This window comes from Recurvomyces mirabilis (assembly GCF_035927965.1).
Source record: "Recurvomyces mirabilis strain CCFEE 5264 chromosome Unknown scaffold_1, whole genome shotgun sequence".
NCBI lineage: Eukaryota > Fungi > Ascomycota > Dothideomycetes > Mycosphaerellales > Teratosphaeriaceae > Recurvomyces > Recurvomyces mirabilis.
The window spans coordinates 1197109-1215697 of NW_027041935.1; the positions used below are offsets into that span (position 1 = coordinate 1197109).

The 18589-nt window shown below is 52.4% G+C and overlaps 4 protein-coding genes across 4 annotated transcripts; 2 read left to right on the top strand and 2 right to left on the bottom strand.

The window, feature by feature from the left end:
* Positions 1 to 758: 758 nt before the first annotated feature.
* LTS14_000512 (uncharacterized protein) lies at positions 759 to 2567 on the top strand (the record flags this gene model as incomplete). Its single annotated transcript, XM_064833225.1, has 1 exon — positions 759 to 2567. One exon carries the CDS (start codon positions 759 to 761, stop codon positions 2565 to 2567), a length of 1809 nt encoding a protein of 602 aa, XP_064699494.1.
* Positions 2568 to 3256: 689 nt separating this feature from the next.
* LTS14_000513 (uncharacterized protein) lies at positions 3257 to 3629 on the bottom strand (the record flags this gene model as incomplete). The annotated part of the gene is made up of 2 exons (XM_064833226.1): positions 3257 to 3577; positions 3627 to 3629. 2 exons carry the CDS (start codon positions 3627 to 3629, stop codon positions 3257 to 3259), a joined length of 324 nt encoding a protein of 107 aa, XP_064699495.1.
* Positions 3630 to 4011: 382 nt separating this feature from the next.
* Positions 4012 to 9091, bottom strand: LTS14_000514 (uncharacterized protein; the record flags this gene model as incomplete). The annotated part of the gene is made up of 2 exons (XM_064833227.1): positions 4012 to 4062; positions 4118 to 9091. The coding sequence occupies 2 exons, from the start codon at positions 9089 to 9091 to the stop codon at positions 4012 to 4014; spliced, it is 5025 nt and encodes a 1674-aa protein (XP_064699496.1).
* A 371-nt stretch (positions 9092 to 9462) lies between these two features.
* On the top strand, positions 9463 to 18309 carry TEL1 (Serine/threonine-protein kinase tel1; the record flags this gene model as incomplete). Its single annotated transcript, XM_064833228.1, has 1 exon — positions 9463 to 18309. One exon carries the CDS (start codon positions 9463 to 9465, stop codon positions 18307 to 18309), a length of 8847 nt encoding a protein of 2948 aa, XP_064699497.1.
* Between the last annotated feature and the right edge of the window lie 280 nt (positions 18310 to 18589).

Here is an 18589-nt window from a genome sequence, read left to right on the forward strand (position 1 = left end):
CAGTCTGCCACATTTATGTGTCAAGTATCCAGTTAGAGATAGGGTTTGTTTGCCCTAGAGCTGTGTAGACAGTAATTGCAGTATACACTGCTCTCATCAGCATACGCCGTGACGTGATCGCTTCCACAGCAGAGCCATGATCGGCGTACTTGCTCGTCACGTCCACGAGCACATGTCGTCAACAGCCTTGAAACCTGCTTGCGTAATGTAAAGTGGAGTAGGAGAACGGCGTAGTCATTGGCGTAAACCTTGTCATCGGCCCGAATTTGTTTGTTGCACGAAGCTTTCTACAGCTGCAACATCGAATGTCCGTGAAGGCGGTGTGACTTTGGCTGGGAGAGTTGCGTTTCTGCCATGTCAGACGTGAGGCCACTCATGTCGGTCTTGTGAACCTTAATCCCGCTTGCCCTGTACCAGGATCATTGCGATTGGGTGTGCTGCAGGCTTAGCGAGAGCGATCAAGGATCTCCACGAGGAAGGATGGATCCCACGACAATCTATCATTACGGGCCACGCCTCATCCCAGCCGCCGCTGACTGACGATGGGCAATCTTGGCTTGCTTGGCTATCCCGTTGCCGCACACTTGGTACGAGATCAAGTATTGACTACTATACAGACCCAACTACAACTTGTTTGTTCTTACTGCGACTTCCCGTGTTGCACGGCCAGCTGACGCGAGCTCCCCTCCGTCATGCAATATGCTGCTAATTATTGATTTCGCACACTCCATTGCTATTAGCAGGTCCATCATACCGCCATGAGCAGGCTCAACGCGCTGTCCACTCGCGGCTGGCGCATCTTGATTATCGCTACCTGCTTTCTCCTCGCAGCATGTTTCTTGAGCCTCTCTTACACCAGGACGCCTAGACACAAACCCTTACCCAAGGTCGTGTCTTCTTCTCGTCCAGCATCGCAAGTTCAAGCATCGCCTGCTATCAAGCTTGCCCCCCCAGTACCTTGTTCTGGACCTCGAGGAGGCTTCGTGGATGACATTCACAGCGAAGACATACCACATACAGCGCAACTGAGGAATGTGACGTTCTCAGACACTACTACTGGATCTTATGATGCCTTGGGATTGAAGAAAAACTGGTTAACGATCGGCGAGCGATATGGTCCTTACGGATATGGTGAGGATCGAGCATCGTACAATCGCACTCCCGTGACCTGGTCGAAAACCGATTGGGGTGCACTACAGCAACAATGTCTGAAGGCCAACGCCAAGCGCTTCAACGGTGTAGCAGATAGCATCATCGAACCACGTTTCCGTCTGACAGACAATGCAAAGCCTTCTCGCGACGCTATATTTGCTCGCACCAAGACTGGTCGTCAAGCTATCGTGTTGCGAGCTTGGGATGAGTTTGAATATCGTCCTGAGGACCTACACCACATCCGATCTACCATCGTCGAAGCAAGTCTCGCCACTGGGTCAGAATACACTGTGTTTCTACTCGTCGATGTGAAGGCGGAGAATGCTTCTCGACTGCATGAGGATGACGACGTATATCGACAAGTCCTGGATCAGATAGTGCCGCAGGAGTTCCAAGGCATGGCTGTTCTCTTCCACGAGACGCTCCAACGAAGCTGGTATGCAAAAGTGGACGACTTTCGGGCGAACTTTCAAATCATGCAGCCACTACAGCTCTTTGCCCACTTCTATCCGGAGTTTGACCACTTTTGGCAGTTTGAGATGGATACGAGGTTCACCGGTAATGTTGGAGAGATGCTGCAAGCACTCGACAAATTTGGTGTTGACCAGCCATACAAGCAGAGTCGCGAACGTGCTTCATGGTCCTACATACCTCGTGTGCATGGCACATACGATGAGTTCACGAAGGCCATCAATCAGACATTGGATGGAGGCGCGACGGTTTGGGGCCCACTACAGCAGAAAGTGGTAGAGCCAGTAGGCCTGCTGCCGAACAAGGTCGATCCTAAAGACGACGACTTTTCGTTCGGCGTTGGATACGACGCTGACCTGGTTCTGTTGACACCTGTGGGCGATGTACTTCGTACCGAGGATGGAGACTGGGTCTACAAGTACTGGTATCATGGTGGTGTCGAAAAGGATGATCCGCGCTTCCTTTCTGTGCCTGCGCAAGCTCGCGCATCTTGGGAGTTGCTGGAGGCAATCCACATAGCGCAGCATGAAGACGGTGTCGCTGTACCGAGCGAAGCTACTCTGCCCACATTTGCACTTTGGCATGGCCTGAAGGTCGTTCAAGCACCGATGCCGCTGTTCCAGGACCCAGAAAGAGACATTCACGAACTCAACTTTGTTATGAATGGCGGCATACCTCGCGACTTTCACGATGGCATCGCCAACGGACCCGCAGCCTACAAGGCTCATGCCGTTAACTTCTTTACTGCGCGCACTACTTTCAATTGGTACAGTCCACTCTGCAATCTGGTCTTTGAGCACTGGATATACGGGTCAAAGGCTGAAGATGATCTACGTCCTATACCAAGCGACGCCATGCCTGCGTTCATGCGAGAGATCAATGGCGAAGTCTATGTACCGAGCTTTATATTGCATCCTCGCAAGACAAATAATTTCGTTGGCTAGATTCCGTGCAAAGATCTGGAAACAATAACTCGGTGGATCGATTACGCGAACTACCAGAACTCCTCCATGTGGTCGACATGTCTATTCGCAATATGACCACCCCTTGAACCACCGACACAGACGACGGATAAGCGTAGAGCAAAGTGCGCAGGTTGCTTAAAGGTATATGAGCTATACGGCTGGCTTACCACCGAGCATCGAGCTTCAAGCCTTGTTCAGCTGTGCTATGCTCGAGCACAAAGTACGAGCTACGTACATATGGCCTAACCAAAGCACGATGCAGGAGTTCCAGTAAGGGTTCCAGCGCAGAAATGCAGCATCTTCAGCATCTCGGCATGCATCAGAAATAGCCTTCGGACGTAACTACCTTATCTGATAGGTCCACATGTTTGCCCTATATTTATAATCGTCATCCATAGCAGTGAATAGCCTAACGACATCACTTCCTTTGCGTCGCCCTCGAGACAGTAAAGCCTCGTGATTCGTAATGCACAAATATCATTGCTCGCTGGGCTTGCTTCGTCTGTATTGCATGCTTTGGAGCTTGGGGAGCAAGTCCCAAGTGACCACAGATTATTGACTTGACGTTGGATTGCTGAAAAAGCGAGAATTCACTGTGTCGTAAATTTCGGAGGATGGTTGACTGAATATGCTCTTCCCATTCGAGGTATCAGTTTTCCCATACTGCTTCATCGTAGTGTCAAAGTAGATTGCCGGGCACCAGCCTTTGCCTGACCTCCACCGTTCGCAGGGGGGCCAGCAGTCATGAGACTCTCCAAACCAAAGTCTCTCCAAGCTGGCTCGCGTGCCTTCTGTGTCGCCCTCTGTATTCCAAATGCCGCATGCTGGTCAGATACGACGTCATCTTCCTCGTCCGGGTCGATAGGCTGGTGTTGAGGCGGAACGTAGATGTCTTCGGCAGGTAGCTTGAACAGTGCGTTTAGAGAGTCGAGCATGTCGGCATGGTGGGATGCGTGGAGGTGGATGTAGGTGGTCGAGGAGTCGCGAGACTATGGTTTTGTTAGTCGTGAACGCGCCCTAAGACATCTACATATTCACCATATTTGGCAACACCTCCAATCACCTCCTTCACGAAACAAAATATGTGTGCGTTTGGCACGCGATGCAGATTGCGAGAGATCGGACTGCTTCAGAAGGTGATGCCGATGGTCCGTGCGCGTCACACAGTGTCCACTGACGAGGTATGGAGCAGCACTACTTCGATTCCCACAGGCTGTGTGCAAGTCGTAGTAGGACTGTATGCTGAGTGGCAAGGGTCCGACTGGGCGGTCAAGAAACACATAATAGTACCTGCCGATGAAGCCTGTGCCGATGAAGCCTGTGCCGATGAACAGCTGAATGATGAAATATCACGATCCTTTCTGCATCCTGCTATATCAAGGTCGATCTACAATACATCATCCTTCTTGTCCTGCGCAATTTCTCACGTGAACCCCGTCAACCTGGCGGTTCGTTGCTGACTAGACTCGTCATCCTGTAAAGTGGTCAGCATCTGCTCCAGCAATATGTTCTTTCGGACAGACACTTACATCTAGAAAGCCGGTCACGAGCATTAGCTTGCTAAACTCTTCGGCGACGTGCAATGCCTCCTTCTCCGGCGGGCCAGATGTTCTGTGCACAGAGCTCGTGCGCTTGAATACTGCTTGTATGCTGAATCTGTTCTGCTGCAAGAAACCTTTGGCCAATTGCACAGTCGTGGCATTGCCAGAGCCACGAGTCATGACTGTAGCAGTGACCACTCTTAACACCGCGGAAAGCAGCTTGTAGAACTCTCTCAAGGCTACTGGATTGTCGATATCGAGGCCGATGTCTGGGTCAGTACTGAAAAGACGGCTGTCGCTGATTGAGGAGAAGAAACCACTGTTGAGCACAAGTTGCGTACCATCTGTGGTACTGCAAATTCGCAACAATAGCGCCAGCGCCGTGTGGAAGTACGCGAGCATTGTAGCAAGCTCTTCGTTCTGAGCTTGGAACGACGATGCCACGCTACCAATGCTGGTATCAATGAGCACCGGGACGAAGTTGAGCTTCGATAGCGCGCGAAGCATGTTGGAGTTGACGGCACCGGCTTGTGACATTGCCATTAACGCATCCAGGAAGAGCACAGCCGAAACACGCGTTGATCCTCGTCCGGAGAAGGCATCCTCAGTGCTCACAGCCAGCACACGGTCGCCTGCATTCTGAACGAGTACAAGTAGCTGCCGGGCATGTGGTGAAGCAGAGACCTTGCTGTTATTTGTATTCTGAAGGGGAAGGCATCCGATTACTGCGATACAGCTTCTGTAGCAGACATCTCTCAGGCCCAAGCCGGTGCTGCTTTCTGTCAATGTTTTGAGCGATATCCTGAATGCCGCCATGAGCCTCTCGTGAGCAGTACTGGCAGTTTCAGTCGAATTATTTAGTATAGCTGTAGCAGGTTGCACAAGCGCTAGGGTCAACTTAGCCAATAGCGCAGCAAAGTCCGGGTTCTCGGTGAGTGCCTTTTCGTAACGTGGTAAGACAGTCTGGAAGCCTTGTAAGGCCAAGTCCGAGAGCTTCCGGTCCTGGAGGCCACCTGCTGTCATCATTAAGGAGACCAATTCTGTCCAGGATTCGAGGGACGACAAGCGGGTTTGCTGGATGGCGCTGAGGTTGTTCTCGCTGAGCAGGGAGGCAAGTGTGGCTGCAATCTCATCTCCAAGCTGCTGCTCCTCAGCAGGATCTTTGATACTCCCACTGCTGATGAGCTCCCGCTTTCGAAAATTAAGCAGTTGCTCAGCCATGTTCAGATCATATGCCAAGCCAGCCTCCGCACCGGCCTTGATACATGAGGATAGGTCGACTCCGACAAGAAAGCGATGTGCGAGTCCCAACGTTGACGATGTTTCTAAGTCCATGAAGTCCGAGAGGTCGAACACACTCGCGGTCGATTCTGTCTCTCCAGTGTCCGATCGTATGGTCCCGCACAGGATGCTCATTGTAGACTCTTGTATCGAGTATGCATTTTGATCACTGGCTGACCTCAGCTGAAGTGTACCGTGTTGGAAGAAGAGTTCGCGACACTTTAGGAAGTCTCGGATCGCGCTCGCGGAGGTCTCGAGGAGGACATCGCCATCGTGACAAGCTCGGCTATCGAACAAGGGGAATGCTGTGACGGGTACTTGGCTTGACGCGAGAGCAAGCAAGAAGTCCATGGAAAGCAGCTCCGGTTGAACCAGGCTCGACGTCAAAGGCGACAAGGCAAGCTTGTGGACGATGTCAAGGCAGCTGCGCTTCAGGGCGAGCAGCCACGATATATTGCTGGGTGGTATGACCGTTGGAGTAGTGACGCCGCAAGTTGCAATTGTGTGAAACAGAGATTGTCCCCGGCTGAACAAGCCGTGAGGTTCGACCTTCACTGTCCGTTCTCCACAAGATAAGCCCAACAGACAGTGAGCTATGGTCGGTCGGCCTGGTGAGGCATCAAGGCCCGCAACAAGCATGTCTGCAACAGCTTGGGCCTTGATGACTTTGAGTGTTTGTTCTCCCGTCTCAATGTCGATGTCGCTGATCTGAAATATTGGAGCGATCTCACTGGCTACGTCATCTCCAGCATTGCCAAATGCACTGATCAGCCTGTTCCCAGCCCGACCACTCGAAATTCCAACGTCAGCAGCACCCGAGATCTTGCGTGATGCTGCGAGCTTCTGCAGCAGATCCAACGATTCCAGACTAAGCTCAGCATGATCGCTCGCAGCGTAGCCCGCAATGTCGACAACAGCAGAAATATGGCTCTGCATTACATCGTCGAAGGAAGCGAATGCAGCGTTAGCCACAGATGTCGCACGTGTTCCGGATTGAGTCTTGATGATGGGCCGCACAATGTCGAAGTAAGTTGCTTGCATTTTCATTGCTAGATTCATGACCTGGACGCTTCTCAATGTCGCCTGATAGAATGGCGTACCCGGGCCGAAGCTGTCCAGTAGAGTAAGATCCTGCTGCATGGTCGCGAACAAGGCCGTAATCACGTTGTTGTTGAACAGCCACTCCATGACTCTAGCGAACGGATGTAGTTTGGCGTATGTAGACAGAGATGAGACACGGATAGTGGCGTCGACGGCGATGTTTGTCGCATTCGCCAGTACCAGCAGATCCTCGTTAAAAGTCGAGAGTGCTTGGACCATGAAGTCAAGGCACGCATATCGCAAGACGCTGATCTCATCAGGTTCAGAGCCGGCACTTAGGTAGTCGAGAGAGCGTCTAAACACTATGCCTATGGCAAAGTCGACATAGGCATCAATTCCAGCGTGTCGATGTGGAGCGCCCAGATTCTCCGGAAATGGTAGAGCATCCAACGTGGCGTTCCAGGGAGAAGACGATGGCCGTACGAGCGCGTTCAATAATGTGACCACAGCGGTCGCAGTTTCAGGCCGATCGCCGAACCGCTGAAGATATTGCTTCTCAGATACGACACCTTGCGCTTGTGTGGTAGGCCGTGTCATTTTTGAGCCCGCTGGGCCGCCTGCCGATATCCAGTTATCAAGCATTACCCACATGCCATCGTTGACCTCAGTCACCTTGTCCGTGAGCATAGCAGCCAGCATGTTGAAACAAGAAGCTTGCAGGCGCCCTTCGATGCCACTTGAAGCTAGCTGAAACATGATATCGCCAAGGTGAAACGGTTGTTCGCGAAGTAGCCAGTTTCGTGCTTCTGGGCTAGTGCGGCAAATGTGAGAAGCCAGGCGAAGATAGGCCTCCAGCATAATCCCCGTCTCGACACCTTCGATATAATCTGCACCATTGACCTGAGCATCCTGGTTACTAGCTTGAGGAGCGGCAGGCTTGTCTCGTAGTGACGAGGCATAAGTATCGAGCTCGGCGAAAATTTGGCCCCAACTGACACTGTATGTCTTGCGCAATCTACCAGAGACCATGGTTGAGTCTTCCAGTAAGAAGCGGTGTGCGTGGTTGGCGGACTTCTCGTCACTCGAGACGCTGGTCAAGAGCTCGCAAAATGCAGCCACACGAGGGGTAGGAAGCCGTTGCGAAACCCATCTCAGAAAGCCGTACAGATTGCTCTCCTTGTCCGACCAGAAATCCTCGGCGCTGTCTGGATCGTCCTGATAAGCATACGCCATGACGAGCATGAAGCGCTCCATGTCCGGTTCGTAGCCACTCGCGTCCGTAGGAGGCATTGTGAACTTCATCCGTCTTCGATCATCTTCTTCCGCCTTCAGTCTTCGCACTACGTCGGGCATGTTCGACACAAAGGCTTCCGTGAAAGCCTGCAACTCGTTCATTGTAAGTGTGACAAAGTCGCTGGCTGGTGCTGGTGCTTCAGGCGGCACACTTTGATTGTTCTCAAGCAGGAACTGTACCAGGCCAACCTTGGCCGGGTCGTGCCAAAGCTCTGGTTGGAGCCACTTGCAGGCTGCTAGTATGAAGTGTAGAGCTCGGTCATTGACACTTTGTAAGAACAGATCAGAACGATCCTGTTCTGCTTGCTGTCTTTTCGCGACATTGACTTCAGTCTCCGTTTCCGGATCTACAAAACGGTGGCTGAATCCCGCTAGCCAGATCGTTGTCGCCGCGGCTCGAAGATCTAGCATCCTCCACCGCAGCTGTGTCGGGCCTGAAGCATATAAGAGGTGCAGCTCCTTTGCAACCTTCAAGTCAGTGTTAAGGCCAGCGCCGAAGCGTGCTGCGCTTGCAACAAATATTGGGATGTAATGGATCGCGATGTCGACAGTCGTTTCAACCGACGTCGCATGCGTTATCAGCTGCCTGTAGTCAATTTCTGTGATGCCAAATCTGCCGTTGAGCAGGAGGACCAGAACAGCAGCAAGGCTTTCATGTTGCCGGGTGAGTAACAGACGCTGAGACTCAGCACTACCGGCGAGATCACCCGCCGATGTACTCCCAGTCATCAACCGCGTTTGCTTGGCGTCGGCGACCCTTTTCAGGAAAGTCTCGACTTCTTCAAGGCCTTTGATGCACTTTCTGAAGAGCTCCGTGCCTACATCAGGGGGCCCACTCGTACTGGTAAGTATTGCACCTATGGCATCCTGATACAGTTCTTGCACGTAAGGATCATCCACATCATCGATCTCATTATACTGCTGCAAGAACAAACGCATGCATTCCAGCACTGCGGATCGCTGATGTTGAAAATCAAGCACAGCTCTGTCCGGCATCGTCAAGTCTTCGTCCGCTGCATCGTCGGATGCGACATTCAGACAAAGCTGTGCCGCTTCCAGCTCATCCAGGTCCAGTTCATCGGCCACCTTGACGGCGTATTGTCTGAATTCAGTGTTGACCTTGTACTCCAACCCGCCAATCTTCAGAGTCTCTGGTATCGGACTCGTGTTGGGCATTAGTTCCTTCCGACTCGTCTCACTCTTCCTGCTCTTGTCAAGCAGTCTGCGTAAGTCATCGATGCTTGCGTCCAGCTCTGCCGACAGCCTGTCGACATTGGAAAGCCGCGATTCTGAGAAAGCGATCAGGTCTCCCTGTAGGCTTTGCAGCCGGAACAACGGAGACTCCATGTCCACCTGTCTGCTGTAACAGTTTACCGGGAAGGTTTTGCTGAATACTACTTCGTTGGAAGGACTGTAAGACGCTGCTAGCGCCGCCCTATCCCATGCATGAATGTTTCTGCAATTTTGAGTGAAGTCAAGGTCAGCGCGTCGCGTGTTTCGGCATCTCGGCGGGAACAGCCGAACAGCCAAACCTTATACTTCTACCACATCTCACATTCGAACCTCAACTTACCGATGCTTCCGTTCTATTTTCTTCGGCTGTTCCATATACCAGTCAAGCCAAGCAAGAAAACTCTGAGCTCACCCTCGCTAGGCACACGGGATGATGAGCTGCGAATTCGAGGCTCCCACGCTCATCAGCCGAGAGTTTGGCCAAGATGAGCGGCGACGTGGGCCTCGATGAGGCTTTGGAGCTGCTCGACGGATCCTTGACAAATCGCAAGAAGGGTCTCGAGGATCTGACTCGCATACTGCGTGTCAATCAGCGCAATGTCAATGCTACTTCGCTTGCTGACGAGACATATCAGACCATATACCAGGTCTTGTTTGAGCTAATTCGAGCTGACCGATCGATTTGGTTGAGCGCAAGCGCAAGATATTCTACAACACAAGCAACCACGGCTGATAGGCTGCTTAATCTCGCCACTGCCGTTCGTCTCGCTGTGGAGCTTGGCATCAGGAGTATCTCAAAGGAGACAATCTCGTCAATTATTAGGCATGTTCTCGACACGATCTCAGTATCCCGGGGTGGTCTCTGCGTTCCACTGGCCCTGGGGTACATCCGATGCCTCCGCGCGATTGCTAGCCGACAGCGTCATGTCGAACACCTGCTGTCAGCTGAGTGGTCAGCCATTATTCAATTCTGCCTGGATACACTCAAGGAAGGGCACGAATATCAAGGCGACGCTCGATCTGGCGCTGAGCAGAGGTTGTCTCCCGCTCCGGCCCTTGGACTGAGCCATCGATCCTCTCGCTCAGGAACAAATTCACGATCTCAGCTAAAGGAATTCTCTGCCTCACAGGAATCGCGAGCTGCGACGAAACAGATTATGGATGAGATAGTGGCAACACTGGCCCTTCTAAGCGCCGTCCCGAACGCACCACTTCCTGGCAAGGCGCAAGCTATCATGAAAGCAATGGTGGACTTTTTGAAAAGCAACCCCATCTCTCGTGTCAGCCACCAGGACTCATTTGTTGCGATCAATAGTGTGCTCCAGTGGTCAACGACCGATAACCTTGATATCACGAAAGGTAACACTACGCAGCTTCTCCGACTAATCCAGCACTTCTGGCCAACTCGTGTCGGTGGTCTCCGGGACGAAATGTTGATAACACTCATCTATCTCCAGCCATACATGTCGAGTCTTGCCAGACAAGAGCAGTCTCCCACTATCTGGAACGAGTTGAGCGGTCTTTTCGAGATCTTACGATCTGAATACAGCAAGCGTGACCATAAAGATCGGCTGCGTCTCGACCATCTGAGGCTCGCATTCTCATCAACCAAGAAGTCAGAACAACCGGACATCGGTAATACCCTATTCGCTCTACACTCCGCTGGTGTCACACAAGAGCACTCCTGGGCGGCCGTAAGCATCCTCGCCACTGTGACTGGGCTTCTTGAACTACAGAGTCCCGATGGTGATGAACTAAACAACGAGACCATCAAGTCCGAGCCTGAGGATAACAACGACATCTATGAAGAAACGGCGAGAAGACCTCGCAAACGCCAACGACTAAACCATACGAGGAAAGAGATCCTCGCTGGCGTCAACATCGGTTCCGTGGGAACCAAGGTCTGCTCTCTGCAAGTCTTGAGCTTTGTTGCACAACAGCAGGCTATGAACAATATACAACTCGGCGCAATAGTGGATTGCGTTGCCGAAGTCTGTAATGATGCGTCTGCAGAGGTCGTTACCTGGGCGTTCGTCGCACTCTGCAGCTGTGCCCTACAGCAGGTTGCTACTGGGAACATGATTGAAGCAAAGTGGCAAGCCGTCTGGACTATGGCTTGCCGAGCTCTATCGGACGTGGACAGCTGCCGAGCTGCCAGTCACCTGCTCTGCGTTCTTATCTACCGACGTGTTGTACCGCAATCCAGTATCGCCGAGCTCATACAGGCGATCGCCACCTCGATGGACACGAGTGGACCAAGCATCGCCGCAGACTCGGTTTTCTGCCTCTTAGATATTTTGCTCGAGAGGTCGTGGCGTCTCAATCCCGGTTCGTCCTCCGCTCTGAAAGAGAGTATCCTGCAGTGGCTCTCTCGACGTTACACGCCTAGCATGTTTGATGACAAGATTCAGTGCCATATCCACTTTCGTACCCAGCCGAGTGATATAGTACGTCTGATCAATGCTTGTATCGGTCACAGCTGTCACCGGACATCTCACAACGAGCTGCGTTGCTGGACCAAAATTGGGCAGGCGTGGACCGTGTATCGCACACAGGATGAGCTGATAGCATATTTGCTTCTGGAAGATCGAGATCACGACAGCTGGCTGGCTAACCTTGACGGCAATTGCAATGCAACACAGACATCTTTACAGATTGGTTCGATACAGGACGAGTCCATAGTACTGACACGATACATATCAGATGTGCAGAAAGCTCAAGAACTGTGGCTCAGATGGCGCGATGATCGCGCTCGTAGCATTGGCAGCGATAGGGTCGTCTTCTTGTACCAAGCGATCTGTACAATAGCTTTCAGCGTATACGACAGCGCTTTCCAGGACGAGCGGCGGCAATTGCAGCTTAAGGAACTCTTGGAGAAGCTATTGTTTAGCGTCGTAACGTTCTTATCTACCACGGACTGCACACAAGAGATTTTCGACAATGTCATCACATCTGCGACTTGCCATCTTCCAGGCCTGCACGTCAGTGATACGCGGCCAGCGGCGGTGTCACAAGCGCAGGATATGTTATGCTGCCACTTGTCTCTTGCAATACAGGGACGTCGGCGTGAGCAAGCATCGTATGGCAAAGAGATTGGGGACATGGACCTTGATGACGAATTTGAATCTCAGCATAGTAGAAACCTCGGGGATGCGGGTATCAGCTGCGATGAGCTTGGAAACGATGCTCAGATGAAATACAGCATCCTGGCGCTGCGAGCCAATACTGCACTTTATGCACTCGCAGTCTCCAGCACAGTCTCGTTTCGGCAAGACACAGCGCCGCAAAGCCAAACTCCAGCTCGCATGGTCGTAGACTATATCAAGTCCCTTTCCGCAGCAGACTTGATAGCAAGCCGAGCGACACTGGCAGTGATCCTACAGCACGACGTCCCGCTGGATAATGAGATCGCTTACACTCTGCTTGACGACCTTGCCGATCGCATTCTCGAGGCGGAGGAGTTCGATCGCTCGGAGCCAGCTCTCTGCACGATCTTGACTGTTATGTCAAGCCTGCTGCCATTACTCATCCAGACCGAGCACGAGAAGTTGTTGAGCCTGGGTCAGGATGCTTACAACTACTTTGTCGATGCTGTTGAGCACGACAAACTCTCTGCGGAAGGCCAGCGTCATTTTGCCGCGTACCTGCTGCAGGTATGCAACATCGATGCAGATTATGGTAGTGAAGGCGCAGTTCAGTCTGCCCGCACAAGTTTGTTTAAGCTTGTGCAAAAAGGTAAGATCAGCGTACAATTCTATTTGGCAAACAACGTCCACAGCATCTTCGGACATTATGTGCTTTCGGCACACAATCAGATCTTCGACGACTTGCAGAAGAACCTGACTGACGAGTTCGCGTGTACCGAGGGATTGGCAATACGACTGATGTACCTTTCGCGACTCGGAGCTGCTTGGCATACGCTCCTCAGGCAATGCGTGTATTACATATTTGAGACTGCAGGTCTTGTGAAGATCGCGGGCTCGTATGCAGCAAGATGCATCTCGGAGCTGACAACCGCCTTGGGCTTCGATAGCGCTCAGCGTTTGTTCCGCTTGTTCGCCTCGCAATTGCTATACACCTGGCTAGCAGGCGAGAAACGTACCCTGAACAGTCTGCCGTACGCAGCCTTCCGGTACGCCAATCTAGAAGAACTACTGAGAGATAACGAAGCGGAGGTGACGGCCCAATTGCTCATGAGGGGCAGAGACGACGGTCTGCACATCATGGCGAAGTGCGTCGGTGTACCACCGAAAGACCTCGCCCTACGATCTTTTGCGAAAATTGCCGCTTATACCATAGCTTGGGATATTACCGATTCGTCGTCGACGGGTGTCACGAACGCTGCACAAGAAGGCAAGCTTCGACAGCTTGTTGGAGGCAAGGAGACTGAGATCAGCATCATGGCAGAGCAATTTCCCGTCATCGTCGGAAACTTTCATGCTTCCATGCAGCAAGAGGATGTGGAGGATCAGTGGCTAGAGAAGCGAGCCGCTTATGGTGCAGCAGCGAAAGCACTTGCCAGGATTAAATCCCATAGCTACTCTGCACGGCAGCTTCCTCTCAGTCAACAGCCCTCCTTCAAGAGCAAATTCTTACCGGATCAGATTGAGCGTTTGTGCCGACGTACGGGCCACGATCCTGTACAACCATGGGATGCCTCGTCCTTTGCGCTTGCCGCTCGAATGCTTATCGACTCGATCGACCGCGCACTTGGCCCATTACACAGCTCGCAAGTACTGCGTAAGCTCAGAATACTCATTAGCACGGCTGGCAATATTGCATGCTCAGGCTTTCCACTTCAAATGCTTTTGCATTCTATCCGACCATTCTTGAGTGAAAGTCATTGCGCAGACGATGCCCTTGGCATACTCAAGTATCTATTAGAGCAAGGCCAATCGTATCTCGAGACCGAGGACCCGTCGCTTATGCATGGATTCATCTGTGTCGTGATACTACAGATGAGGGCCCATTCGACCACAAGACAAGACAGCACCACACAGGAGACGCAGCACCGCGAGACTGTACAGAGAATGGAAGCCTTCCAGGCATGGCTAGTACAATATGTTGCTCGAAGCTCTATGCAGTCAGGCGCACATCCAGATCGCACATTGTTCGCAAAGATATTAGAGACTGTCCATCTACCCGGTACTGCTCAAAAGGACACTGCTGAAAGTGCTCTATTACTGGTTCTGCTGCGCCAGCTCTCTCAGAATGAGCCGCTCATGGAGAGGTCACGGTGTATCGAGGCGTTAAGCCTCCTCACGGCCGACTTCGAGGTCCCTATGTTGATACAGGAGGACTGCTTGAATGATGGCGCTGCTTGCGCTCAATATGCAGACAGTCTGTGGCTACTTTCGTCGCTCAGTAAGCCCGGCGCTTCATTCGCCTCTTGGTCGGGTGGCGTTCTGGGTCGTGCGTATGCATACACTGGGGTGCGACGAATGAACAACAACCGAGACCCGAAGGCTTTGGCCCACGCACAGAAGACGGCGAAGGAACCTACGGCATCTTCAAGAGCCACAATCCTACGAAGTTTGACAGATCTTCTGATGGCGTCGGATCGTGCGCAAGCGGGCCTAGCAGACTGGACATTGCGCACGATATCGTCCAACATTGAGCATGATGCTGAGAGGTTAGCTTTCGAAAAGATGCTGCCCAGAAGTTTGGTTTATGCAATCCAACACGGAGCCCCCGGTTACGTGCCGCACACCGCGAGGGCCCATCTCAACATTGAGCAGGGTGGGCGATCAGAACTCAGACTTGCTTTACTATCACCCAACTCTGTTTCAGACCGCGACTGGTGCGTTGGGCTGGCCTCGGCTCTGTGTAGGCTAGCTTCACATGTTCCGCTCCTCGCTTCCCTCAACGCACTACTTGCGTCTATCGCTGGTCTTGCAGAGGGACTACTTCCCAGTATTGTGCATCTGGTGCTTGCCGATGAAATCGACAGGGAACAGATCTCAAGGATCGAGCTTTCAAGCGCGCTCGCACAAGAATTGGGTCAGCAAGATGAAGCCTCGCGATCTCGGCAACGTTTGCTTATTCGTTTGGTGCTCTATCTCCGTTGGCAGTCCTGGCCGGGCGAAGCCACAAAAGCTGACCGTATACAATGGCTCGAGGTCGACCTGCTAAGTGCCGCGCGCGCTGCAAGTCGATGCGGCCTGCCCAACGCCGCTCTGTTGCTAGCTGAGTCAATTCCACCCACTACCAACAACCCCAAAAGATCATCCGGTCGGGTGTCGTTATCACAGCTGCAGCCAGCTGGTATACCCAACGAATTGCTATTGTCCATCTTCAAGCAGGTCGAGGAGCCAGATTCCTTCTATGGCGTGCAACAGACCGCTTCCTTAGGCACAGTCATCGAAAGGCTGGACTACGAGGGCAACGGCCTGAATAGCTTGATGTATCAATCAGCACAAATGGACGGTGCGATGCGCTCCATGCATAGCACTTCGGCCGATGCCTCGATGGCCATGATGCCATCGCTGAATGCAATGGACTTGCACGGCCTCAGATACGCTCTCTTAGCTGGACCGCTGGCTAACACGGCAAGCTCGTCGGCGAAGATGTTCGATGCTGCCAGGCAGCTTCAACAATGGGACATACAGGCGCCTCAAAACGACAGCAACCCTGCTGCTATTCGCTTCTCTGCGTTCCAAGAGCTTAGCCGCGCATCGGATCGAGCTCAAATCGGTTCAAAGCTCACTACACTTCTGTCCACGCATGTTCAACATCAATTGCTTTCATCAGCCAAGCTACCTTCAGTTGAATGGTACAATACGCTCGCCTCTATCAGCGGCATCTTGGACGTTGTCCGTACATCTGGCGAGCAAGCACTGAAGCTCCGACTCGGTACGCAAGATGGAGCACAGTACCACATCGATAGTGCACGGGTTGAAGGTACCGATGAGCTAGCAGACGATCGTGCGACAATATGCAGTGTGCTTTCACGGAACCTTGGTCTCCTACGGGACATGCATTTCCCTCCAAAAGCTGCGAAGCTCTTTGAGGCTCAGGCCCTGCTTAGTGTCGCTCAGATGGCGAGGAAGAGCGACAACCTGCAGAAAGCGCTGTCCGCATCAACACAGCTCACGTTGCTTTCCCAAAAGCAGCAGGAGAGTGGCTTCAGAATTTCTGCCGCAACAGCTCTCGAGACATCTTCCGTACTCTGGGCGACGGGCGAACTTGAGGCATCAGTCAAGATGCTCAAAGATGTCCTCGCCATGAAAGACAGCGAAAGCCAAGATTTGCCCGTCGGTGAATCCGGTGTGCTGGCTATAATTGCAGGCAGACTTGCAGAGGCTCGACTTGAGCGTCCTGACGATATCCTACAAAGCTATCTGAAGCCAGCTATCGAGCAGCTCAAAGGCCGTACAGATGGCAGAGAAGCTGGTAATGTCTTTCACGCCTTTGCAACCTTTTGTGATCAGCAATTGCAGAATCCGAGCAACATTGAGGAGTTCAGCCGCATATCTAGGATGCGACAGAAGAAGCTAAAGGACCTGAACGACCTAGAGACGATCACAAAGAGCTCGCGGAAATCGAGTAGGGACCTAAAGGAAGCCGAGCAAGCGGAAAGAAAGGCACGGTCCTGGTTCGAGATGGACGACGAAGAGTATCAGAAGCTCAGTAACAGCCGCGATGGCTACATCCATCAAAGTCTACAGAATTATCTGCGAGCTCTGCATGCCTCGAACGAGCATGATATTTCGCTCCTTCGATTCTTCGCCATGTGGCTGGAGAATTGTGACTCTCCTCAAGCAAACGAGGTGGTGGCCAGATATCTCGGGACGGTCCCGAGCTGGAAGTTTGTTGTGCTGAACAACCAGTTGATGTCGCGACTGGCTAGTGAGAGGACGCCATTTCAAACCACCTTGTCTAAGTTGATCACACGTATTGGTGTGGACCATCCTCATCACATCGTGCACCACATCTTCGCTGCGACACGAAAGCCTAATCACGATGATGACCTGGCCGCCATGTCTCGCTGGAAAGCTGCCCAGAGTATTAGGCATCATCTGGAGCAGAAGACCACGTCGGGCCCATTGCTCACCAAGGTCTTTAGCGCGAACAAGGACTGCCAGAACCTGGCTTGGGTATCGGTAGACGGCATTAACAGCAGCAAAGTCGCAGTCAAGGACTTTCCGGCGGTCAACAGGTTTGTTACCAGAGTGAAGAGCCTCAATGTACCACCCACGATCATCAGCATACCTTTGCGACCTGATCGCAAATACGACAACGTGCCGCTAATCGCCCACATGGACCAAGTCATGGGTATCTCTGGCGGTATCAGCAAGCCCAAGTCTCTTGGCCTTCGTGGTACCGACGGCAAGATATACAAGCAGTTATTCAAGAGCAGCAAAAATGATGACATGCGTCAAGATGCCATTATGGAGCAGATCTTCGAGGAGGCGTCAAAGATGCTGCGCAATCACAAGACAACAAGGCAGCGTGATCTACATGTCAGGGCTTACAAGGTCATCCCTCTCGACAATCACTCAGCAGTGGTGGAGTGGGTACTCAACACCAAGCCGATAGGCGACTACCTCAAACCTGCGCATCTGACCTACTATCCGCAGAGCATTCGTTCGGACGAGGCTACTCGGAGGGTCCGTACGGTTGAGAATACGTCCGAGGAGGCACGAGTTAAAGAGTTCCGCAAGATCTGCGCGCAAACCCCACCTGTACTCCGCCACTTCTTCCTCGAACTATTTGATGATCCAGACGAATGGTTTGCAAAGCGGACAGCATATACAAGAACCACGGCCGCAATCTCTATCCTTGGCTGGGTGCTCGGGCTGGGTGATCGACATTGCCAGAATATTCTCCTCGACGAGCAGACCGGCGAAGCAGTACACATCGACCTTGGTGTCGCCTTCGAGGCTGGACGAGTACTCCCGATACCCGAGAAAGTGCCATTCCGGCTCACGCGGGACATTGTGGACGCCATGGGTGTCACGAAGACTGAAGGCGTCTTCCGCCGCTGCTGCGAGTTTACTCTCGAGGCACTACGAGAAGACAAGTCGAGCATCATGACTCTTCTCAACGTCCTGCGATATGACCCTCTCGTCAACTGGACCGTCTCACCTCTACGAGCGAAGAGGATGCAAGAAGCGATGGAGATGTCGAAGGATGGGGGTGGCAATGACGAGGATGGCAGTTCGAAGTCGCGAGAAGATGAAGGTGGCGAGGCGGAGCGGGCATTGACGGTGGTGGAGACGAAGTTGAGCAAGAGTTTAAGCACGTCTGCTACTGTCAACGAACTCATACAGCAGGCGACGGATGAGAAGAATTTGGCGACGCTCTTCGCCGGGTGGTGTGCTTGGTTTTGAGCGGGCTGTAGATAAAGGCAGAAACTGAGGTATCAGCGAAGGCGTTCTTGTGGGCATCTGTGTATAGTAAGTGGTGTATAGTAAGTGGTGTACAGTACCGTGTGTCGATAGATAATTTATATTGAGATCTCCCACCTTGCGTCACAAGCGAATTGACTCACTCATCCCTGTCACAAAAGTTCGAGCTGGATCGGGCGCGGGGAGTTTTGCTTCACCAATATATCGACACCTAGGAAGATAATCAAAACATAGCAGTAGCGATCATACTTGCAGAGTATCG